At 47.3% G+C, this 25,617-nt stretch overlaps 1 protein-coding gene across 3 annotated transcripts in view; it reads left to right on the top strand.

Annotated features, from left to right (window-relative positions):
• The window catches only part of ESCO2 (establishment of sister chromatid cohesion N-acetyltransferase 2), a 364,228-nt gene that overhangs the window by 201,687 nt on the left and 136,924 nt on the right, over positions 1–25,617 (top strand). For all 3 annotated transcript variants that reach the window (XM_078649953.1, XM_078649952.1, XM_078649954.1), the window contains exon 7: positions 2,167–2,298. In XM_078649953.1, coding sequence (XP_078506079.1) covers positions 2,167–2,298 — 132 coding nt within the window. The remainder of the gene's footprint in view (positions 1–2,166; positions 2,299–25,617) is intronic.

Below are 25,617 nucleotides of genomic sequence, written 5' to 3'. Positions count from 1 at the left end.
TTATATGGTGTTCATAATGTTGCAAACAGTGTTAAAAGAAAGCACCAGAATGTGAAAATAAAATTATTTGGCAACAAAATTTTGTCGTCAGCTGTGCATGTTAACTGAATTACACTTTCATCGTTTAGCTCATAAAGTAAATGCATATTAAAGTTTGTTATTCATCTAACATGGATTTGCGCTGAACATGCTTCTATCTTGAGAATTGTTCAGTACTGTTGAATTGTAAGCTGCAGGGAGATAGGAGCACTTAAGGTCTTCGAATTATGTTAGACTTAGGATGGCAATTTTACTGACCTATTTACTAAGTAATTAAATAATCAACTTACAGAAATGTTGTACATTTGAGTTTAGACTGATTTTAGTCGAGAGAAGAAGTAAAGCTCTTATTTTTATTCTTAGTTCAAGTTTTAAGGATGCATTTAATTTTACCATACCTAGATGAAACAAACACATTGTGTTTGAGTATTGGTGAACGTTTCACTATACCAAAATGTGAAATCTGATGGTATTGAGACATGTTACACTTGCTTACCCACTGCTTTTGCTTATTATTTAACACGTATAAAACGGGTAGAGTAATCACTTTGTAAATGCATGTCTTGATAGATGACAAATTCAAAGTCAATTGTCATGATTAGTCAAGTGAGGCTGTGATTTCTTTTTTAATTCGTTTATTTTGCATTTAAAGAACAACATAATATTTATCATTTAGTAAATATTGTAGAAGTGCATGTATAACAGTCCGCGAAGGCTGTTTATGTGGACCTAATTTGCAGAGGCCTACTTCACTTGTGCATGCTGATCCTTAATGTATCTTTAGAAAGTTACCATCTCCCTTAGAAACTCATTACACTGTACTAGGAAGTGGAAATAGTCAGATACACATACCTGTGCATCACATAATTCACATGCACTTTTTGTGCTACTTAATCAAGCAGGCAACTGGCATTTGGCATCTATAAGTGTTTTATTAACCATAGTATTACTGTACAGGTCTGTCTGTAACAGTCACCATACTCCTGAACATGTATATAACAATAAACACATATGACCCACTTAGCAGACGTAGCAGGGATCCCCCTTCCAGGATTACTAATTGTAGTCTGCGCGGTGTGCACAAACGTTCATTGCGATACTGTCCCCGTCCTCCGATGTCATCTCCCCAGTAAACGACTCCATTATATACGCCAACTCCTCCGCCACTGTATTTTTACGTAACCCTCTCTTTTGTTCTGTTGTTAATGTTACTATTTCAGCTACTGCCACTGCCCACATTTCTAATTAACTCTTCCATCTACTCTGGGGATCTCCAATGCATAGCAATGGCTGATTTAGCTAATACCAATGCAAGATCTGATGTTCGCCTTTGCATCTTTTGGGCAGAGCTAAAGATCAAGTAAGGGTACATCCATCTGTAAAAGTCTTGTTTTTCTCAGGATTCTTTCTATCTCCCTAGTCACCTGCATTCAAAACCTTTCAGTCTCCTGGCGGGTGTCAGATCAATCGTAGCTATCGCCAAAGCTGATTTATACAACCACAATAATATTTAGCGCCCACCACGAAAGTTAAGTAAAATTTGTAGAACCTCATGTGTTCCTGGTTCCGCTCGATTAATCCACCCCAAGTGCTAAGCATTGTTAGGGTCAATGCTGTATAGGTCAAAAACTATCCGGCAGCCCATCCCCCTTCACCAGTGCCTCCAGGCTCCTCAGGATCCGTTCCTCAAAACAGACACAAACCGTGAATGTCTCTACAGTAGACCATGTTGCCATCCTATATGTCTTAATCTCCCCACAGCACACTACCCCACCCCAGTGGTAGGGAGCTCTTCAGTAGCAAAACAGGAGCATATACCTTGTACTGCTGTGTATTTTGAATCAGTTTCTTGTAGCATTTTTTATGCTGCAATTAGTAATGTAGACAATTTCACAGAGTTCAGATCTGGAGGGCTATCAATGCACCATCCTTTTCACCCACATAGCCCATTTCCTTGCAGTGTATCCCAGCCAGTCATCTGGCCAATAATTGTATGGGGCTGCTATGTAATAAAGTTCATATGCTGCATAGTTTTCAAGGAAACCTGCTGCCTATCAAGTGAAACTACAATTTTTCCAAAAAGAAAAACTCCATAACTAAATTGTTTGCTTTTATTTGAAATTCTAGGATGCAGGCCAGAAGCATTTTGGTGCTGTTACGTGCAAGTCTTGTGGAATGATCTATACAGCTGCCAGCCCAGAGGATGAGGCACAACATGTACAGTACCACCAAAGATTGCTTGAGGGAATCAAATTTGTAGTAAGTACAGAGGCCTGTGAGTAAAAACGGTAATGATGGGACCAATGCTGGCTTAAAATCTAGTTATCAAGTTGCCCGTCATTGTACAGAGAATATTTTGTCGGACCTCCACACACTTCTGTATCAAGACAATTAAGCAATATAAGACCAATGAGCCTCCAGATTTGGACTTTGCTTGTATTATAAACAGTGAGCCGTTCTTGCTTGAACCCTTTAAAACTCTTTAATGTGAGTCAATTGGATTCATTTTCCCAGAGTCTAAAACCACTCTCATGCTTCAACTCTCCTACTCCTTGATGCCAGCCAAATAAGCCCATGTTGTCTAAGGTTTCTGTGTATTCAGTTGGTCTAACTTGAAAGGGATATAAATTGAAAGTCTTTGGTGACACTCTGTACTGACTTAGATTGAAAGATGGCCTATTTCCTCTTTTATCAGCAGCAGTTTTGATGCATTAGTCAAGAAATCTGTTAGGTATGTTATCTATTTGCAGATAAACCGTATTCCTGCCTGTTGGCTACTCCTTTTCCCTTACTGATTTAGGCGCTGCGTAGGGTTGGGATGAGGTGGATGGCCTGTTGGTCTCTTTTAAAAGTGACAGGGATGGGTTGTACTCTGGTGATTGCGTATAGCCATTTGCTGATTGAAGGAGTATAGTCAAGTCTTGTTGAGTTGTGGTACTTGCCAGAAAAGTCTATTCTTCAGTGTCATATTGCCTAGCTGACATTGTAGAGCATTGTCTGGTTATGAGCAAAGTTTACCAAAGTGGCATCTTTTTGCGTCCGGCAAAACCTTTGTTTTTACTAAAATTATATATTCAATATCTTTACTTATTGGGCTCTTTATCGATTTGGTCTGTTGTTGTCATTCACCTTTCTTTTAACTATTACAGCATCGGACAGTGGCTCAACCTACTTCAACCATATGCTAACTTCACTGTGAGTGACCGAATTCTACTTGTTCATGAGGAACATATTGAGAAACTTCCTTCATTGAAGAGTGAAAGCCTTCTTTCCTGTTATATTCTGTATGTGATTATCATTACTTTTTAGTGTAGCCTTAATACCTGGTGGAACTCTGGATTGTTGTTATTATGACTGAGAGTTCTGTTGGATCCTGGTTGCTCCTGGTGTTGGGTGTTGTGGACTCTACTATTCAATAAATGTAAAGGTCCTCTGTTGCAGAGTTGTGGTTGCTTTTTCACACTTAGCAGGCTGCCTGGGCAGGACATATTATACATCTAAGGAAAGTTGTTCAAGAGGAGGCATGCTTATCCTGATGTCATGATGCAAGGACAATTAAGGATGTTCTGAATCTGAGGTAGCTATTTTCCAGAGAAGAGCCCTGAATGTGGGGGTATTGGCCTCTGTGTCTCCTATACGTAAAAGGTTTGGTTTAGAGTATGCACAGGTTGGACCTGCGGCTTCTAGTTGATTACTACTACTACTGTACACCCGATAAGGGGAAAAAGGAAAACGCCTCACTTTCCCCTCCTCCAAGACAATATAAATACACAAAAGAAAGTAAGGTGAATACAAGTCACAATTGTTATATAAAGTTGAGACAGGAGCACCTTCACTTTGTGAAAACTGCCCTCACCCACAACAAATTGTGGCATGCTTCATCATAGGGCTGCTGCAGAACGCCTCAGCGCAGACCAACGTTGGAGGCGGAGCAATAGGGAGGGGTAGACAATACACACACATAGGAAAGGAAAAGAAAAGGATCCTGAATAGGTGCAGACGATAAGTGTTAAAACTGACCAAGGGATATCGTCATAACAATTTTATTCCTGGATTCCCTTGTGAGGATTAAAAAAGGGTGAAAAACACCCCCGGATGGTGGTGGAGTGAGTGAGTGCACTCTCCACCCCTCCGTTCTACGTAGAAGTCAACATGTTTCGGCCGGATTCTGTCTCTCTACCGGCATTCATCAGGACAAGAGGGATCCCTATACTTTCCTTGTTGTCACATATACCCCTGGTGTTACCACTGTACTAAGTGTTACTTCACCTGTTAATATGGTGCAGTCCAGTACACTTGCTCATCTATAGAATCGAGTTTATAAGATGAGCGCTAGAAATGGCACAGGAGTAGAGGACGACCCCCTGTAGTAACACATTCGTCAAGGGTGGTCAGCTGCCCCCAAATCAGTCTCTCCTAGTTCCGTGTATCTAAGCGTTTTGCAGCAGCCCTACGATGAAGCATGCCACAACTTTTTGTGGGCAGCTTTTACAAAGTGAAGGTGTTCCTGGCTCAACTTTATATAACAGTTGCTGCTTCTAGTTGATTGGCAGGGTTCAAGAGTTTGAAAGGTAGTTTGGTGTGCATACGTGGAGCTGCCGTTATGAGGCAACGTTTTATATAGTGAGTTTCTTTTAACTGGAAGCCATCAGAGAGATTTTATGCCCAGTGTGATGTAATGGTATTCTTTTAGGCCAGACTGGATTGTTTTGAGCTCACTGCAGTTTTGAGAGAGAGATGTGTTGTGCAGCTCAGATTACAGACTCTTACAGTAATCCAATCGAGTCATCGCCACACCGAGGATAAGGTCACTTTTCTCAAAACAGTGGAGCAGCAGCTTGGCCTCTATTAGAAGGCGTAGATGGTGGAAAGCAGTATTGTAAACCTAATTTTTATGGTCTGGGGGGAAAAGGAAAGATTGCTATAAAAACCACAACCAAATCACATGAATTATCTACTGGGATTTAGTTGTGGGGAGTACCAAGTTCCTCTGCCTAATGTAGAAGGCAGAGGGCTGGATTAACAGGGCATATGAGCAGTATTTCAGGATCGTATTTTTGCTTTTTAAGCAGAACTAGTTAGTCTGTATCCATTCAAGTTCTATCTTGAAATGAAAATGTGTCAATAGTATATGTGTGCCATCTTATCTTGTAGAAGACTAAGATTCATTGTGACGCATTGCCTCGCCACCTCGCATCGGAACCACAATGCTTGACGCATCTCCGACGCAGGACCTCGCAACTTCTCAAAACTGTTTTAGCATTGAATAGTACGTTCTATGAAGCGATGCGTGCAATCTATGGGCGGCCCGAACCCACCTTCGGGCCAGGCGGGCTCGGCTCCGGCCATGGCGCCGCAGGCCCACCTTGGATCCAGGCCTGGGTCCGGATCGGCGCTGGTTGACCTCCTTACACCTTCACCGGTGCTGCTTCTTCCGGCACCGCAACCGGTCGTGTCCCAGGCCTGCGTCAACCCCAGCCTCCATCCCGAAGTGACCCGGAGCCGGACCGATCCGGCGCCGAGAGGGGTTTTTGTGCCCCTGTTCACTCCTGGGTTCCCTTTTCGGCCAGATTGGCAACCTGAGGATGAGGACTGGGAGAGGTCAGGGGACCCTTTAAATGATCAGATTGGATCTGAGCAGGACTGGAGAGAGGGACTGGGGGATGCCAGTGGTCTTGACACCTCCCCTGACCTTGGCATGTTGTCTCCTCCTATGGAGGAGGGATCATCGTAGGCAGTGGGGATGCGTAGGGCGTCCGAGGCTCTCAACCTCGAGCTTCCTACGGTGGCGGTCAGAACTAACCTCCTGACAGAGGTGCTTCAGCCGGCAGCAAGTTCTTCGGATCCCCTGCAGCTGTTTTATGAAGCCCTTACCGACGTCCTTTTGGGTACGTGGTCCATGTCCAACACGGGGACTCCCGTTGATAGGATGATTGCCTGACGCCACCGCCCGACTCCGGGCGACCCCACTTTCTTCCCCCAACACCCCACCCCGGCGAGCTTGGTGATCCGAGCCTCCACTTCCAAGAGTGCATTCCCTATCGGAAAGGGAATCCAAGAAGCTGGACCTTCGTGGGAATAAAATGTTCTCTTTCGCCAGCTTGGGACTGCGATCGGTAAATACCGCATGTCTATTGGAATGTTATTCCCACTCTGTGTGGGATACGGTTGCGCTGGTGCTGCTCCAGTGTCAGCAGGAGGCCCGGGCAGTGCTCTCCCAGCTTGTCGCCGCCGGGAGGGATTCGGCTAAGTTTACCATCCGTTGTGGGCTGGATACCGCCAACTCTCTAAGCAGCACGATTTCCACGTCTGTAGCCCTTCGCCGCTACGCCTGGATGAGGTCGACTGGCTTTTCGGGAGATGTCCAGAACACCTTGATGGACATGCCCTTTGATGGCCGTCGCCTTTTTGATGGCAAAGCAGACCATGCTCTAGAGCGTTTCAAGGACTCAAGGGCTACGGCCAAGTCCTTGGGCCTCTCCAGCGCCCTTCGCTGTCTGCTTTTTGCCCCTTTCGTGGCTACGGAAGAGGTGCCCAGCTACGTCCCGCCCATAGCCACAGGCCGCATCAAGTCAACCTTTACGTGGCCGGGAACGTGGGAACAACCGTCGTGGTTCCGAGGGCCAGCAGGCGGGCCAGTCCACCCACCAGCGAGTCTGGGATATTCCGGCTATGATTCTGATCTTTCAGCCCGTATCCCGGGTTTCGGTCAGGATGACCCTGAAGCTGCTGGGCCTCATGGCTTCCTGCATCCTGCTGGTCGATTATGCCAGGTGGCACATGCGGGCTCTGCAGTGGGACCTGAAGTTCCAGTGGGCAGAGCATAAGGGTAATCTGTCGGATTGCGTCCAGATCTTGGAGAACACTCCACGCCAATTGCAGTGGTGGCTCACGAACCAGGATTGGGTCAAAGGCAGATCCTCTCCCTTCCCTATCCAGACCACACAGTGGTGACAGACACATCCCTTCTGGGATGGGGCGGCCACATAGGAGAGGCAGAGATCAGAGGCCTCTTGTCTCCGGCGGAGTCCGGGCTCAACATAAACCTTCTGGAGCTTTGGGCGATTTGTCTTGCACTAAAACAATTCCTACCCTCTGTCCGGGGAAGAGTAGTGCAGGTGTTCACAGACAACAGCACCACCATGTAGTACTGGTACAGACAGGGCAGGTTGGGGTCGTGGACCCTATGTCAGGAGGCCATCCGCCTCTGGACATGGCTGGAACATCAGGGCATATCCCTGGTGGTTCGACGTGGCAGGTTCCCTGAACCCCAGGGCAGACTCAACTCAGCCTCTGGTGCATGATGGCTCACGAATGGCGTCTTCACTCTGAGGTGGTGCACGGTCTCTTTTGACAGTGGGGAGAGCCTTGGTTAGATCTGTTCGCCACCGGAGAGAACGTGCAATGTCAGCAGTTCTGTGCATTGGAATTTCCAAGGCGGTACTCGCTAAGAGTGCTGAAGAAGATCTGGCGTGACCGGGCCCAAGTAATCCTTGTGACTCCGGATTGGGCACGAAGAGTCTGGTATCCCGACCTTCTCAGCATGGCCATCGATCCTCCGACCCGTCTGCCCCTTCGGAGGATCTTCTGTCCCAGCAGCAGGGGATGGACTTTCCACCCGAACCTGTCCAGCCTCCACCTCCTGGCGTTGAGATTGAGCGGCGGCAGTTGACGTCTTTTGACCTGCCTCACAAAGTCTGCGATGTTATCTTGGCAGCCAGGCGTCCCTCCAATAAGACTGTATACACCTGTCGGTGGAACAAATTTGTGGCATGGTGCCCAGCAAAGGCTGTGGATCGCCTCTCTACCCCTCTTTCTGAGGTTCTCTTGTTCCTTCTTTCTTTGGCCCAGCAGGGCTCTGCTCTGGGCACTATCAAAGGCTATCTCTCTTGCCATTTTTGCCTTCCATTGGCTCCCAGATCAGCCTTCTCTTTTCAAGTCCAAGGTTGTCAATCGTTTCTTGAAAGGCGTAATTCATCTCTTTCCTCCTATTCCTTTTGTTATGCCTCAGTGGGACTTGAATCTGTTTTTGACTTATTTAATGTGCACTCCTTTTTGAGCCGCTTCATAACTGTCCTTTGAGTCTTTTAACGCTTAAGACTGCATTCCTGGTTGCCATCACATCTGCCAGTAGAGTGAGCGAGCTCCAGGCTTTTTCTTCTCAGCCTCCTTTCCTTTTCACATTGGGCAGACCATAACTTTGCCCACCTTCTTTCGGTCTCTGCATTCTTCGAAAGAGGAGGAGAGGCTCCGCCGTCTGGACCCGAAACGTGTGCTTCCCTTTTATCTGGATCGCACCAAACAATTCCGGGTGGATGACCAGCTCTTTGTGGGCGCCAAGAAAGGTTGGGCCGAACACAAGCAGACTATCTTCCGATGGGTCGTTTTGTATATCAAAGCCTGCTATTCTCTGGCAAAGAAGGAACCTCCAGTGGGGCTGCGCTCCCATTCCACCAGGGCGACGGCAGCTACTACTGCTTTGGGGCAAGGAGTGCCTCTCAATGACATCTGTCAGGCAGCTATGTGGGCTTCGTTGCACACATTTACCAAACACTACTGCACTGACAGTCAAGTCCGGAGAGACAGCTTTGTTGGCCGTTCTGTTCTCCAGGACTTTTTGGTGTGATCTTGGTTCGCAGACCCACCTCCAGGGTTAGTATTGATGGGGTAGCTATTCTAAGGTAAGGAATCTATGACTAACGTGTTTCTTTCAGATGAACAAGTTACTTACCTTAGGTAACGGTATATCTGTAAGAAACATCGAATAGTTTCTTACCTGTCTTTTTTTTTTTTCTCTTTTCTGTAGCGCAGGTGGGCGTCGACGTCCCACCTTTTGGTGTCCTTCCTGTGACGTCGGCATGCTTCCTGCGGAAGCTCCCACCCTCGGGCGCCATCTTCGGATTCTTTTTTCTTTTTCCGTTTGTGTCCTGTTTCCGAATTGTATGGCAACGTTTCGTTCTTGTGTTTTACCGCTCTTTCCCTTGAAGTTCCATTAAAGTCTTTTTTTGGGTTTTTTTTTTTGTTTACCACCCCTCTTCTCCAGCCTCATCTTTCTGGCGGAGGTGGGTGGGTTCGCTAGTGAATCCAGAAAGATCTTCAAGCTGCAAAACTACACCGACAGGTAAGAAACTATTCGTTTTGCAGCGTGAATCTCTCTGGATTCACTATGCTGTGCATAGACTTTGTAGCGGTTTGTTGTTATTGTGGCGGCTGGGTGGAAGATGAGCTTGTGTTCTTGAAGCTGAAGCACCTTCTGTCCCACTTGTGCTTCCTTGTTCATTTGTATGTCCACGCAGTAGTGTTTTGTAAACGTGTGCACAGAGGCCCATGTTGCCGCCAGGCATATGTCCTGAATAGGAGTGTTTGCCAAGAAGGCTATTGTAGCTCCCTTTTTCCTTGTTGAATGGGCCCGTGGACCTTCTGTCAGTTCTTGGCCCGCTTGTTTGTGGCAGAATTGTATCGCTTGTGCGATCCATCGTGCAATTGTTCCTTTCGTGACAGCTTTGCCCATGAAACTTTCAGCAAAGGACACAAAAAACTGTTTTGTTGTTCTGTGATCTTTAGTTCTCTCTATGTAATGCATGACTGCACGTCTCGCGTCCAGAGTGTGCAGTGCCCTTTATGCTTTAGTTGCTGGTTTCTGGAAGAAACTTGGTATCTGAATAGCCTGGTTGATGTGGAACTTGGACACCACCTTTGGCATAAAGTGTGGGTCCGTTCTCATCACCACCCTATCGTTGTGAATTTGTATGTAGGGTTCCTGTAGCGTTAACGCCTGTAGCTCGCTTACTCTGCGCAGCGAGGTGATTGCCACTAGGAATGCTGTTTTTAACGTTAGCATCTGTAGTGAGGATTTATGCATTGGTTCAAAGGGTGCCTTCATGAGTTCTGTCAGTACTATATTGAGGTTCCATGCAGGCGTTTGTAACCTCTTAGGCGGTGCAATCCTTTTTGCGCCCTCCAAGAATCTTTTTACAATCATAGAAGTGAAGAAGCTTTTGCCTGTTTCTCCTCTAGTGTAAGCGACAATGGCTGCTAGGTGTACCCTTAGCGATGATGAGCTCAGGTTTGTCTCGAGCAGGTGCATGAGGTACTTAAGCACTGTAGAATCTCTTGTCATCTTGTTGTGCAGTCTCTCTTTTTTTGCACCATAGTGTGAACCTTTTCCATTTGGCCACGTAGCACTTACGTGTGCTTGGTCTTCTTGCCTCTCGGAGTACTTTGAGGGTGCTCTCAGGTAATTTAAGGTGTGCGAATTCTATGTCCTCAGGAGCCAGGCTGCTAGGCTGAGACTTTCTGGCTCTGGATGCAACACCGCTCCGTTTTGCATGGAGAGTAGGTCTTTCCTTCTCCCAAACATGTGTGGTGCACTCTGTCATTTCCATAATCTGCGAATACCATGTCTGCCTGGCCCCCTGGGGTGCGACCAGTATCCGGGTCATGTTGCTTGTCCTGCACTTGCTGAGTACCTTGTGTATCAGGGGTATTGGCGGAAAAGCGTAGGCAAATGTCTTTGACCAGCTTATCCATAGGGCATTCCCCAGGGACCCTTCCCCTGGTTGCCTCGATGCGCAGTGTTGGCATTTTGCATTCTGGTGTGTTGCAAACATGTCTATTGACGGGGTTCCCCACCTGTCAAACAGTTTCCTTGTTTCTTGTGCACTTAGCTCCCATTCGTGTGAGGCCGATGTCTGTCTGCTGAGCCAATCTGCTTCCACGTTGTCTTTTCCTGGCAGATGTATCGCCAGTAGATCTATTTTTAGTGGTATAGCCCAGTTCCATATTTCCTGCGCTAGTTCTGACAGCGGGGCTGATTGTGTTCCTCCCTGCTTGTTTATGTAGAACATCGCTATTGTGTTGTCCGTCTGGATCAATACTGTTTGATTGTACAGCTTCTTCTGGAAAGCTTTCATAGCTAGGAGAACGGTCTTTAGTTCTAGGTAGTTGATGTGTTTGACCGCATCCGTTTGTGTCCACAGGCCCCTCACTCAGAGTTTTTCATGTGTGCTCCCCATCCCTTTTGGGATGCGTCTGTGGTGATGGTCACTGTTGCTGTTGGTTGTGTTAGAAGCTTCCCCCTTATTATGTTTCCTTTGTTCCACCATGATATCTCCTCGTACACTGCGTGCGTCATAACCACTAGGTCCTCCCAACACCCTGTCGCTTGTGACCATTGGTCCTGTAGCCACTCCTGGAGTGGTCTCATGTGTAGTCGTACATTTGGTACTATGTGGATGCATGAGGCCATCATGCCCATCATTTTGCTCACCGTCCTCACTGTCAGAGCTTGCCCCTTCTGGTAGGGGCGCGCCTCCTTCAACAGCGCCATCGTTCTCTTCTCGCTGGGGAACACTTTCCCCTGCACGGTGTTGATTTTTGTCCCCAGAAATATCTTGACCTGTTCTGGGTTTATCGAGGATTTCTTCCAGTGGATGGAGAAACCCAGGCCCATCAGTGTGTCTGTCACTATTTGAGCGTGCTGTTTGCACGTGCTGTATGACTTTGCCTTTATTAGCCAATCGTCTAGGTAAGAGTATACGTGTATCCCCTTCCTCCTTAAGTGCGCAGCGACTGCTGCCAGGCACTTTGTGAATACCCTCGGTACTGATTTTAGTCCGAAGGCCAATGCTGTGAATTGGTAGTGATTTTATTTTATTGCAAATCGTAGCAGATGTTTGTGCAGTCTGTTTATTGGGATGTGCAGGTAGGCATCTTTGAGGTCTATGGTGACCACGAAGTCCCCTGTTTGAATCTGTGGAAGTACTTCTTGCAGGGATGTCATTTTGAATTTTTGTGTTTTTATGAATTTGTTGAGGAACCTTAGATCCAGGATGGGTCTCATTGTTTCGTCTACTTTTGGTACTAGGAAGTACGTAGAGTACACCCCCTTGTTCCTTTCCATGAGAGATACAGGCTCCATTCCCTCCTTTAGTAGCAGTTCCTCTGCCTCTCTCTGAAGAAGCTCTAGTTCATTGTTTGCTAGTGCTCTTTTCTTTGGTTTTCTGCTTGGTGGTGTCTTTTCTAACTCTATGCGGTATCCCGTAATGTATAGTGTTGATGATCAATTTGTCTGTGGTAATTTTCTTCCACTCCTGGAGAAAAAGGTTTAATCTTCCTCCCACTGGTGTTACGTGCTCGTAGTTTTTTGGTGCGGGACACTCCTGTCTTTTGTTTTTGTGCTCCACCCTTGGAGTTTTTGGAAGGGTGTGCACTATCAGTGTGGCCGAGTCACTCGGAGGCGGTTTGCTGTCCACCCCTCCTGTTGTTTCCACGTCCACTCGCCCTCCCGCGAAAGGACTGGCCCCTATGTTGATATTGCCAGTGCTGTTTTTGCTGACCTTGTTGCGTATGGGTGTCGCTTTGGTGGGAATGTTGGAAGGCCTGATGCGACGTTCCCGGCTGGTTTCCCCCCTCTCCCGTGTGGTCTCCGTGACGGGGTCCCTCTCTTTGCTCCCCTGAATTGCAAGGCCCCCATGGATCTTGCGGTGTCGTTATCTTTTTTGAGCTGTGAGAGCTTGTCGTCTACTGGTGCTCTGAACAGTGTTTTACCGTTGAATGGGGTGTTCAGGATGTTGTGCTGCACCTCTGGTTTAAAGCCTGATATCCTGAGCCAGGCTTGTCTTCTTTCTGTGATGCCCAGCATCATAAGTCTGCTGGCAGTGTCTGCACCGTCCAGTGCTGTTTTTAGGCAAGAGTTTGCCAAGTTCGTCCCCTCTTCTACCAGGTGCGAAGCCTTCTGTTGGTATTCCTGAGGGTGGTGTTTCACCAACTGTCCCAGTTCCTCCATTATTTGGTAATGGTGTCTGTTGAGCAGTGCGTTGGAATTGGCCATGCGCCAGTGCATAGCGGCATTCCTTTCGATTTTTGTTCCTGTTAGGTCCATCCTTCTGCTCTCTTTGTCTGGGGATGGACCTGAAGTAGTTGGCACATTGGCCCTTTTCCTTGCTGTTGCAGTAATGATAGTCACCAGTGACCGTCCCCTGTATGTAGGGTGGGTCCTTTGAGGAGTGCTTGTATTTTTTCTCCGTCCTTGGCGTGACGGGTTTACAAGTAGCGGGCTCCTTGAATGCCTCTCTTCCTTGTCCTTTGATGCTTTCAAGCATTGGCAAGTACTGGTTCCTAGTGTGCATTGGGAGTAGTGTCTCTACTAGGAAGTCCCCTTTCGGCACCTCTTCGAGCTTGACTCTGAACGCTGTTGCTGCGTTCTTGATGCATTCGTTATAAAGGCCGATGTCGTCAGGCGGCGAGGGCCTCGCTGGATATGTCTACTCCCTCTTCAGGACTCTCCGCTTCGATGTCCTGCCACTCTCCCTCCTGTGCATCCGAGTATGTAGATTCTTGGTACGCCCTCTGGTCGTCATCTCCCTCCTCTTCGTAATAGGAGGTATCATGTTCCTGATACGCCAGATCTTCCAAGCTCTCTGGCGTTGCTTCGACCTCGAAGTCTTACTCTTCTTCCTCGACCAACTGTACTACCGGTGACTTTGGCCTCTACGGAATTGTGTAAGATTTCATTTTTTCGTCGAAATCTTTCTTTCGCTGCAGGATGTTCTCCATCTCTGCCTCGAGTCTCCTCTTCTTTCTCTCCATCTCCGCCGCCTGTTCGGCGGCGAGTGGTTGTGCCGCTCTCTTTGCCGTGCAAGATGGCGTCGAGACTGGTTTCGGCGTCGAGACTGGTTTCGGCAGCGAGACTGTTTTCGGAGTCGAGACTGGTCTTGCGTCCGTCGTCGACTTCGAAGTTGTTTTCGGAGTCGAGCGCTCCTTTTCTTGGACGCTTTTCGACGACTTTGGCTGGAAGTCGTTGTGGACGCCGAAGATTTCGGCGTCGGCGCTTTCGGGGTCTTGCCCTCTTTTTTCCGAGAGTCTTGGGAAGACTGTCGAGAGTCTTTCGGGCCTTTTTGGGGCATCGAGTCTCCTACCTTTTCAGTAGTCTTCTTATTATCGGTCTCTGCGACCGTGTAGGCGATGTCTTCTTCGGCGACGTAATCCTCCTCGTCGGTCGAGAGCCCCAGGTCTCGAAGGGACGGTGGTTGGCCCTTGCCCTGCATGGTGTAGTTTGCTATTCTTTGCCTCTCTCTCTCACTCGAAGGGTCTTCGGCGTGAATGCGGAGCAGGCGTTGCAATCCTTGCTTTCGTGGTCGACCGGCAGGCAGAAGTTGCAGACTGGGTGTTGGTCCTTCTGCGCGTACTTGTGGTGGCAGTTGCGACAGAATTTGAATGGTGTGTTGTCCATGTCTTGCGTTCAGGGGGCCCCCTGATTGCGCATTCTCCTCTCGATGTCGAATTGCGCTGAAATTTTTTCTTTCTTCGTCGTCCTTTCAATGGTGTAGTCTTCCTTCGTCTTCTCAAAGGTTTTTCTTCCAAAAAACTCGAGTTTTGCTTCTCTTCTCTCCTGATCTCTGGAGCCCTCTCGGGAACAATCCAGACCCAACGGCGGAAAAAAGAATCTGAAGATGGCGCCCGAGGGTGGGAGCTTCCGCAGGAAGCATGCCGACGTCACAGGAAGGACATCAAAAGATGGGACGTCGACGCCCACCTGGGCTACAAAAAAAAAAAACAACAAAGAAAAGACTACGATTCCGGACCCAACCACTAGACCGCGGAATAATGCACAGCATAGTGAATCCAGAAAGATTCACGCTGCAAAATAGTTAGTTATAGATTCCACCCCCCCCCCCCCCCCCCCCCCACACACATCCTCCCCGTTCTGCAAACTGATTTCTAGGGTTAAGGATATCCTTCTGGGCTCTATTTTTGTGCACCAGTGGTCCGTGTCTTGCATGGCTCTGCGTTTCTGGCGCGGACAGCCGTGTACAGAACTGACGTCAGCACACGAGGGCAGCGTCTAAGTAGCTACTGTGACGTCATCCCGCAACATCAGACCAATGACTAACGCGGAGCCGACCGACGCCACCTTCCGACGCGCAGAGGTACTGCTGATGAAAAACTTTCCGGATCCAGTATGACGCCTGGGGGTAATTCTAAGGTAAGGAATCTATAACTAACTAATGTTTCTTATAGATATATCGTTACCGAAGGTAAGTAACTTGGTTCTTCTGACTGCTGCTGCTAGTAGCCGAGTGATGGCTTATGGCTGAGTTAAGTTACAGGTGTTTGTTGGTAAATAGTGGTGTGGCAAGAGGGTGTTGTCTGGGTGCTTGATGTTACAGGTGAGTTGGGAGTGAATGACCAGTAAGGAAATGGTGTAGAGTTGTATTAGCCATGTACTTGTGCAAGGGAAGTCAACAAGTGGTGTGACCCCATCCTGCATAGTGGGTAATAGTGGTTTCCGATGTTAAGACCGCATTTGACAGGTAGTTTGGTAATTGCCTCCATCTCCACCTTGCTGTACAGCAGAAGCACTTGCAACCCAAATCAAGAGGCTTTAGTTCAGGGTTCTATCTGCTGCACTATGTGACTAATAGTTTTCACGTATGTCGCTCACTAAACTACACAGGTGACACATTTGTTCTTTGTGTTATTTGATTCAGCAGAGGAACATCAGACTTTAGTTAAATACTTGGGTCTTTTTAGAACCGTAATAATTAAAACCTAGAGGGCAGGCAAGAAGGGAATGGTTCACTTACCAGAAATCTTTGTTACCCTTTCCTTACTACAGTCCTTGTGTCCCAACCCACCACCTCCAAGTTCATGTTTCAGTTGCTGCTGTGCCCTGCTGGTCATAGCTTGGTGAAAATACAACTCTTAAGATGCACAAGAGCAGGTAGAACTCATCTAATCCAGGTTACTGCTTTGCACTCGAAGGCTTGCAGTCCATTTTATCCAGTTATAAAATCAGATCCACAAATCCCAGAATGTATAGCAAAACATGGACTCACTGAGCTACTGACACAATGAATAGGAAGGTATGCTACAATCCTTCATAGGGCAACATTTTGTTCAGTTGCACTAAGATGTAAAAGTGTACTTCGTGGAGCACAAACCATAACTGTGATGAGGTGAGGACTGTGATTAACATAAGCCAGCTTCATGTTTTTTTATTAGTTTGGCACAGTATTTTAAATGAAAAAAAATAAGTGCAGGTACTTCTCTAAAGGAGTGGTGAAGTTTGGGGCGAGGATAAGGGTGGTACTAAGGGGGAGGGGCTAGGTTTTTGTCCTTTCCAAGCTTTGTATACAAGAAATCCATTTAAGAACATCAGATGTATATGTTCATTAGTTATTACACTAATAACTGTCTTGTTGAAGCATTAATCCTTTTCTGGATTCATATGCTGTGCATCATTCCGCCTCCTAGTGGTTGGGTCCAGAATTTACTTTTTTTTTCTTCTCCATGGGGTGTTGTCAACCACCACTTGGTGCCATGTCCATCCCTTGTGTGACGTCAGACGGCGCCCCGGAAGTGCCTGTGTATGGAAGCCGTCTTCGGATTCTTTTTTCCGCCATTGGGTCTGGAAGCAAGGGATGAGATCCGAAGTTTTGGACCAAATCCTTGAGAAAATCTTTGAATTTAAGAGATAAAACCATCATACATTGGTTAATAAGACACCGGAGAGAGACGTCTGGGCACCTTTCCCCGGTGGGGGATCCCGACGGAGCAACAACAACGCAGGTTGACCGAAATGAGGCATGGTAGAGGCCATTTCAAATGTTACCCTATTTGCCACCACAAATTTGCGGAACGTGATTCACACGATGTCTGTAACCTCTGCCTGCTGAGGCATCACAAGAATAAGGACTGAGTCTCAATGCCTGCCGAAAGCAGATGGAGTACCATCACTCCTCCATGCTCGTCTGCCTGAAACAATTGGTATAGCTGAGGGAATTGGGCCTCTCAAGCGACGAAGACAAACAGTGGGTGACCGCAGAATCAACACACAAAGGATCAGACGTTGAGATCGTCGAAGGGGTCCCCGAGGGGAGGTGTACTGCGAAAAGGATGGCTAAGGACATCGAGAAGAAAATGCACATGGTAACAAAAATCCCTCGACCGTCCGATACCAAGGACCCCGAAAAGATGGTGCAAAAGGCAGCCCAGACTTTGAAGGAAACAATGCACGAGGGTCAGCCGTGGCCGAAAGAACCCCACAGATCCCAGTCCAGAGATACTGATGAGGTTAAAATGATGAAATCAACGAAGACCAGTGTCGGACGAGAGGCCGTGAAGGACAAGACCATATCTTTGGAGGCAGAATCCACCACACCCATGAAGATCTCCCTGGCTTCAGACGCCGAAAGGGCCCTCGAGGTGGAAAAGAAGAGAACAGACAATACTTTTGAGGTCCCCTTAGAGGAGGAGAAAGGAGACTCATGTTTCCTCCTAGAAACATTAATACCATCCATGAAAGGTACGCAATACCTTCCAATGCTGCCAAACATTCTGGACCAGGGCTAGGAGGCTTTCAAGGAGCCTGCCACAACAAAGGAAGTAACCCCAAAGTCCAGAAGTACAAACCCTCCACAAGGGACCCTAATTCAAGGGAACACAGTGGCTGACTCGATCATTGTTACCACAGTAAGAAGGAGGAGCAATGCTCATTACTCCACTGACCCACCCCCAGAAAAGAAAAGTAAGAAAATGAACATGGTGGGGAGAAAGATGGAAAAGGAGGCAGCAATGCAATGGCGCATTGTGAACTCTAATCCCCTCCTCAATAGGTATGGCCACCAACAATGGGATGACATTTAGGAACTAGTGAACAAACTCCCAAAGGAAGATAAAACGAGCAAAATCCATCATACAGGAAGGGAAAACATAGCATACACCTGTCTGATATCAGGTCTAGACACAGCCGATACAGCCAGCAGACAAATGTGCACAGGTACAACACTAAGAAGGCATGCCTGCCTCAGAATTTCAGGTTTCAAACAGGAAGTGCAAACTTCCATAATCAAGAAGCCCTTCACAGGAGGTGCCCTTATTGGAAGTGAGGTAAATGAGTCCCTACAGCAAATAAAGGACAATGAGGCGGCCAGGGCTGTGCAACAGAGGGGCACCTTCAAAAGAGGAGGATTTGACCTCAGAAGATACACAGGAAGGGGGCTCTTCTCAACAGGGCAGCAACATCATCAACCACAAGGCAACAGGCAGCAGTCTAACCAGCAGTTTGGCTACCAATCCTGGCAGCAGCAACCAAAACAGGTCTTTCATGGCAGAATAAGAGCCAGGGGACAACCCTTGAGGGGGAGGAGCAAACTCCAAGTGACTTGCCCACAAACAATGACCCCTACATAACACCAGTGGGAGGCAGAAAAGCACATTACCTACTGCAGTGGGAAAACATAACTACAGACAGTTGGATTTTGAATGTGGTACACCGCACCTGTTGCGTAGAACTAACAAAGAAACCTTCACCAAATCTACAAGGAAGAAAAGGTTCCAATGAACAGAATTCTTACATTTGAAGGAGAAAATAAAGGAACTCCTAGAAAAACAAGCAATAGAGAAAGTACCAACAAGGTAGCATAACAAGGGAAACTGCTCACCTTCTTTCTTGGTGCCAAAGCAAGATCTCCCGCTAAGACCTATCTTCGATCTCAGATTTATAAACCAATTCATTTGCACGCAGCATTTCAAGATGTCAACACTACAAGAAGTAATCCCACTACTACAAAAAGGGGACTTCATTGCAACAATAGACTTAAAATACGCCTTACTGCACATCCCCATGAACCAAGCACACAAAAGATACCCTAGGTTCATCCACGAGGACACTCCCTACCAATTCAAGGTATTGCCCTTAGGAATAAAACAAGCACCAAGAGTTTTCACTAAGTGCCTAGCAGCAGTAGCAGGGTACTTAAGGAGATAAATCTACGTCTATCCCTATCTAGACGACTGGTTGGTGAAGGCAAGTTCAAAGCAAAGCTGTTACACACACTGTGATCACAACGCTACAAGGATTGGGATTTTCCATAAACCACAAGAAAGCCTCACCAAGACCAGAACAAGAAAAAACCTTCCTAGGAGCAAGATTAAACTCCAAGATGGCACAGGCATACCAGATCAAACAGCAAACTGTCCTCTACCAGAAGGGACAGTCTCTGACAACGAGGACAGTTATGAAACTGATGGGCATGATCGCATCATGCATTCCCCTCATTACCCATGCATGTCTACACATGCGCCCTCTCCAGAAATGGCTGTGGAACAGTTGGTCAAAAATCACAGGGAGTTGGGAGGACGTAGTGGTTGTAACAGAGAAGGTACAGAAAGAGATACAATGGTGGGCATCCAAGAACTACCACTAGGCAGGACTTTCAAATCACCAACTTCCTAAGTGACATCACAACAGATGCTTCCCACAATGGTTGGTGAGCACATTCAGGAAACCTGAGGGTTCAAGGTGAATGTAACTGTGCAGATTCCATAAAACATATCAACTTGTGTTTCTGGCACTAAAGGCATTCCAACCCCACATAGGAGGAAAGACCGTATTGATCCAAACAGACAATACCACAACAATGTTTTACTTCAACAGACTGGGAGAAACAAAATCATTCACCTTAAGCAAGCTAGCTCGGGGAATATTGCAGTGGACCATATCAAGGAGATCCTTGGTGCAGGGTCATAGCTTCCTAAGCTAAATGACAAAGATTTAACTGGGGTCTGCAGGTTACAGATGGATCTCTGCAACCAAAACTGTAACTAACTATCAACATTAAAAAAAACAAATCTGTGATTTGTTTTTTGCACGCAGCGCTTTACAGCTGCCACATTAGCCCTCTATGCAAATTCATGGTGAGCTGAACCGGACTAGAATGCACATGGATCTTTCAAGCAACTGCATGAACCCCCCAACATTATTGAAGCAATATACACACACACACACCCACATCTTTGCAGCAGGTGATATTTTTCGATTAATCCTATGTGACAAATTATGGAAGCCGGAACAGATTTTAACATGTCTTTTGTGGAATTCTTTAGGCCACTTTCTGCTGCCAACCCTTAGTCTTTGCCATTTCCTGATGGTGTTGACCTCATGAAGCTAATTTTTATATCACAAAATTTCAAAAATTTCCCAACAGTCAATTCAATGTCCTTTGCCAGGAAATGAAAAGTTACGTCTTCCACCTAGGCTCCCAAGTTCCTGATGTTTGAAGTGCAGCTGCAAACATCTAATTTCTAAACTTCAGTGCCAAGGTTGGAGTAATTACTTCTGTTGAAAACATAAAGGCTGTAATATGACTTTCCTGGAAATGAAGAAGACTTAACACAGGTGTACTCGATACTCTTCAGTCTAAACGCTAAAAACTTAATTCTCTCCGAAGCAGTTTCACACATGTACCGATTTTCATTCTCAGTCATACCCAAACTCACTAACTTTTTGCTTTTTCTTACGATCTCACACATTCTCTTACACATGCACTGCTGGACAGTGGCGGGTTTGTGAGTTTCTGTGTGTCTGTATGGGAAAGAAGTAAGTATAAAAGTATCTGAGAATCAGGAGGTGAGAAGACTAAGTAAGGTGAGGGTTTTGGGGAAAGAGGGTGTGTGTGTGTGTGGCGGATGAATGTGGGAAGAAATTTCTTTACAGGATGGTGTAAGTGCATGTTCGAGTAGCATGGTAGGCAAGAGGGGCAGTCAGGTACGGGATGTTAGGGAGAGATGGCTGTGAGAAGAAAGTGAAGCTAATGTCTTACTGTAAGTCATTAGCCAAAGAAATATGAGAATGGAAGAGTACGGTATTTAAGAGAGAAAAGAGATTGGGTGAGAGGATGGCAGGGCATTAGATGATGGAGCAAGATACGTTTAAAAGAGGAGGGTGTGAAAGGATGTTATGTAAGATTGAGGGTAGGTATGAGAAGGTGAAGGAGGATAAATAATAGAAAAGGCTCCAACAGAGATTCAGGAGAAATGTAGCTGAAATGAGTAGGAAAAAAGAGATGTGAAGGGGTGCATTTTTTCTTTGCTGTGGGAATTATTTGTCTTGAAATGGCCTTTCTGGGCTAAGGTCTTTGCCTCTGGTCCCCTTTCTCATACTGAGTAGAGAAGATCTCTGTCTAGGAAAAGCAAAATTGTAGCAGCTGATGCATGTTACTTTTGAGGTGCGTTGTTTTTACAGTGATGTGTACACTTATGGTCCAGTACTGTTGATTCTGAACCGAAAAAGGCTCCTTCACCAGTACTGGTGTATCCACAACACTCTTACAAAGTGCCGTTAGTTACACTATCACAGAGCTCTGGGCTTTTAGACTTAAAGAAATGAAATATCCACTGAGTTCATAATGTACCTCTCTATGCATTGGGGTGCCAGTAATAAAACACCTGCACAGCTTTCTGAATCTCTCTATTTAGCCTGCACTATTTACTGATATTAGAGGTAATTAAATATTAGCATGGCTCTCACAACACTGAGATCCATAAACCAGAGTTTTCCGTTGTACCTCTATGTTGTCCTACAGATAGAGTACTGCTAAAGCACATTTATTCTTGAATTTACTCTACTTTCCTGTCACTCTTCCTTCAAATCTCTTCCTGTTAATGTTTCTTTTTCTGTACCTTCATCTTCCCATCACTCCCTTCTACTGCTCTGCTAGGCTCTTGCATCCCAGGTTGGTGCATGGGTTTTGCTTCCTTATCGAACACAGTTGCCAGGAGAAAGAAGTATTCATTGGCATCCTAGATTAACATACATACGGCACATGCCAGCAGCAGCTCCCTGAGTGGAGCTCTTGTCCACGCCGGAATCCTGTTACTGCATTTTAACGTGGCCCATCTGCTGGGGACTCTGCAGACTTGCTGTGCGCTTGGTCAGTGAAGAGCTACCTCCAGGGCACCCGGTCCCCCCCGCCGCCGCCTACTAAACGCGGCCGCTGAGCGGGGGTACTACAGCCCCCACAAGCCATTCCTAGTCCCGCCCACCTACGTCATTGGACGCGCCCGGAGGCGCACAAAAACAGCTGCGCTCCGCTGAGGCAGCGGGTGCTCTTGTCCACGCCGGAATCCTGTTGCTGCATTTTAACGTGGCCCATCTGCTGGGGACTCTGCAGACTTGCTGTGCGCTTGGTCAGTGAAGCGCTACCTCCAGGGCACCCGGTCCCCCCCGCCGCCGCCTACCAAACGCAGCCGCTGAGCGGGGGGACAAAAGCCCCCACAAGCCATTCCTAGTCCCGCCCACCTACGTCATTGGACGCGCCCGGAGGCGCACAAAAACAGCTGCGCTTCTCCCGCGGCGAGGGACGCGCGCGGGAGTAGCCCGGGTGAAGCCCGGGTCAAAGGCGGGGCCTTTTTGTGGCCGTTCAGGGGCCGAAGGAGGCTGGGCTGGGCCCCCTTCCCTTGGTTCCGCGCAAGGTCATCTCTGGACTATTCTGCTTAATACAGTAAGGTCTCCACATAGACTGCTTACGAACTACTAACTGCCGCATGTGAAAACTTTACTGCTGATTCGCCCCTATTTTCCATAACATCACTTGGATAACTAGGTTTCCTCAAAGTATAGTAAAATGCCTGGTCCACTTGGTAAGAAACAGTCTAAACCTACACTGCACACACTAACGGCAATTGATCGTATGCTCCAAAAAACTATTGGAGTGGTGTTAAACGCCATCGAGCATACAGAGAGACGTCTCTCTCTTCCTGACGGCTCTTTTCTCCCTCCCTCATCACTTAACATATCCATGACTACAAACCATTCCCAAGATTCATATCTTGCTCCATCCTTTGTATCGCTCCCACGTACTTACCCCTCAATAGATACGCAGCTTAAGCATTCTACTATTGTCAGTGTCCCCCTGGAGCTACAGTCTCTGTCTTCTAGATTATCTCTGTCCCCCTCTATGTGTAATAAGCGCTCCTCCTTGGGGACGATCAATGTAGCTAGCCCCCCATTAGAACGGGCAAACTTATGAGGGTGATACTAGCATCCCATTCCAGCAAAGGGACCAGGATAAATCGGCTGATCCTACTAAAGATCTTTCGCAGGTAGAAACACCATTGGAAGTCTCATCTGAAGAGATATCCTTGGTGAACTTATTAACATCTACACCGCCAATTGCAAAACAGGATCAGATTACCAGAAACAAAAAGAGGAAACGTAGAGGCGGCATTCTGCAAGGCAGAAGTGCTAAGCTTCTGAAAAAAACGCACACTTCCCTGAGGACGGGTGGAAACCTGTTGAAATCTCCTCCGCCGTCTGGGAAAATTGGGCTGGAAAATCAACCATTGCATCTTTCCTTTATGAAAGAACTAACTGGGAATTTTGAACACTTAGTTAAATCCCTAATATTACCCATTGTACATAGGTTAACAATCATATCAGAGAAATTGGGGGAGTTGGAAGCTACAACACAGACAAACGCAGAACAGACTAGGGAGCTCATAAAAAACACTATAAAAACAATACCTGTAAAAACCGTTACCAGTACCCCTTCCACTAGGCAAAAGTCACAGTAAGGAAGCACAATTGTTACCAGGGAAGGAAAATAAGACTCTTACTAAAAAAGGTAAAGGGCACTTAAATCCCAACAACACTAACATAAAAAATAACACTGTACAGCATTCACAAAACCTGGTGGAGAACATTCAGGCTCTAACCCCAATAAAGAGTCCATTGGGGCTAGAGAGTGTTGGGAGAAAAAGAACTGGTTCTGTGCTACCCGAGACTGTCCCCACTAGAGTCAAGTCAAGTCAAGTCAAAGAATTTATATAGCGCGCTACATACCCAGAGGGTCTCAAGGCGCTTGAGGAGGGGTGGGAAATTACTTGTCAAATATCCACGTTTTAAGTTGCTTTCTGAATGCTAGGTGGTTCTGGGTAAGGCGAAGGTAAGTGGGAAGTGAGTTCCAGGTTTTAGCTGCCAGGTAGGAGAAGGATCTGCCTCCCATGGTGGTTTTGTTGATGCGAGGTACCGTGGCGAGGGCTTGGTTGGATGATCGTAGCTGGCGGGAGGGGGTGTAGAAGGACAGTCGTGTGTTGAGGCATTCTGGTCCGATTTCGTAGAGTGATTTGTGTGCGTGGGTTAGGAGTCGGAAAGTGATCCTCTTATTGACGGGAAGCCAGTGGAGGTTTTTCAGGTGACCAGAGATATGTTCTTTGCGTGGGATGTCTAATATGAGCCTGGCTGAGGCGTTCTGGATTCGTTGGAGTTTTTTCATGAGTTTAGCGGTAGTACCGGCGTAGAGGGTGTTTCCATAGTCCAGTCGGCTCGTGACCAGAGCGTGGGTGACCGTTTTCCTAGTTTCGGTGGGGATCCAACGAAATGTTTTTTTGAGCATGCGAAGAATGTTGAAGCAGGATGAGGAGACGGCGTTGACTTGTCTGTTCATCGAAAGTGAGGAATCCAGGATGACGCCCAGGTTCCGTGCGTGGTCTGTCGGGATGGGTGCTTTTCCAAGGGCTTCTGGCCACCACGAGTCGTCCCATGCAGAGGGGGAAGTACCTAAGATGAGGACTTCTGTTTTATCTGAGTTCAGTCTCAGACGGCTGTGTTTCATCCATTCGGCTACTTCTTTCATTCCTTCGTGTAGGTTAGTTTTGGCGGTGCTAGGGTCATTGGTGAGTGAGAGGATCAGTTGAGTGTCATCCGCGTAGGAGATGATGTTGAGGTTGTGTTGGCGTGCGATGGCCGCGAGGGGGCTCATGTATACGTTGAAAAGGGTGGGGCTGAGTGAAGATCCTTGTGGTACGCCGCAGATGACTTCAGTGGCCTCTGACTTGAATGGTGGAAGGCGGACTCTCTGGGTTCTTCCGGTGAGGAACGAGGTGATCCATTCTAGTGCTTTTCCTTGGATTCCGATGTTTCTGAGACGCTGTAGGAGGGTACTATGGCAGACTGTGTCGAAGGCTGCGGAGAGGTCGAGGAGGATGAGGGCGACTGTGTCTCCATTGTCCAGTAGAGTTCGAATGTCGTCTGTTGCTGCGATGAGTGCGGTCTCAGTGCTGTGTTTTGCTCGGAAGCCGGACTGTGAGGAGTCGAGGGATTTGTTGGCTTCGAGGAAGGCAGCGAGCTGGTTGTTGACAGCTTTCTCGATGACTTTGGCCGGGAATGGAAGGAGCGAGATGGGACGGTAGTTTTTGAGTTCGGTGGGGTCCGCTGTGGGTTTTTTCAGAAGGGCGCTGAGTTCAGGGTGTTTCCAGCTTTCCGGGAAGGTGGCGAAGTTGAGGGAGCAGTTGATGACGTCTCGGAGGTGCGGTGCTATGATGGAGTCTGCTTTGTTGAAGATGTGGTGAGGGCATGGGTCTGAGGGGGATCCTGAGTGGATAGAGTTCATCAGGCGGATGGTGTCCTCGGTGGAGATTGGCTTCCAGTCGTTAAGGGTGTTCGAGGGGGGTGAAGGTCTAGCATGTGGTTCGGTGGGTTGGTCTCCAGGTTGGTTGTCGAGGCTGTTGTGGATGTCTGCAATTTTGTTGTGGAAGAATGAGGCAAGGGATTCGCAGAGGGCTTGAGAGGGGGTGATGTCGTTAGAGTTGGCCGAGGGATTGGTAAATTCCTTGACGATGTTGAAAAGTTCCTTGCTGTTGTGGGCGTTGCTATCTAGTCGGTCCTTGAGGGCGCTTTTCTTGGCCTTTCGAATCAGTTGGTGGTGTATGCGGGTGGCGTTTTTGAAGGCGTCCTTGGTGCTGGAGGTTGGGTCTTTTTTCCAGTTCTTCTCAAGGGAGCGGCAGAGTTTCTTG

The sequence above is a fragment of the Lissotriton helveticus genome, chromosome 6 (genome assembly GCF_964261635.1).
Source record: "Lissotriton helveticus chromosome 6, aLisHel1.1, whole genome shotgun sequence".
Classification (NCBI taxonomy): Eukaryota; Metazoa; Chordata; class Amphibia; order Caudata; family Salamandridae; genus Lissotriton; species Lissotriton helveticus.
This window is presented reverse-complemented; position numbering and strand designations above follow the sequence as displayed.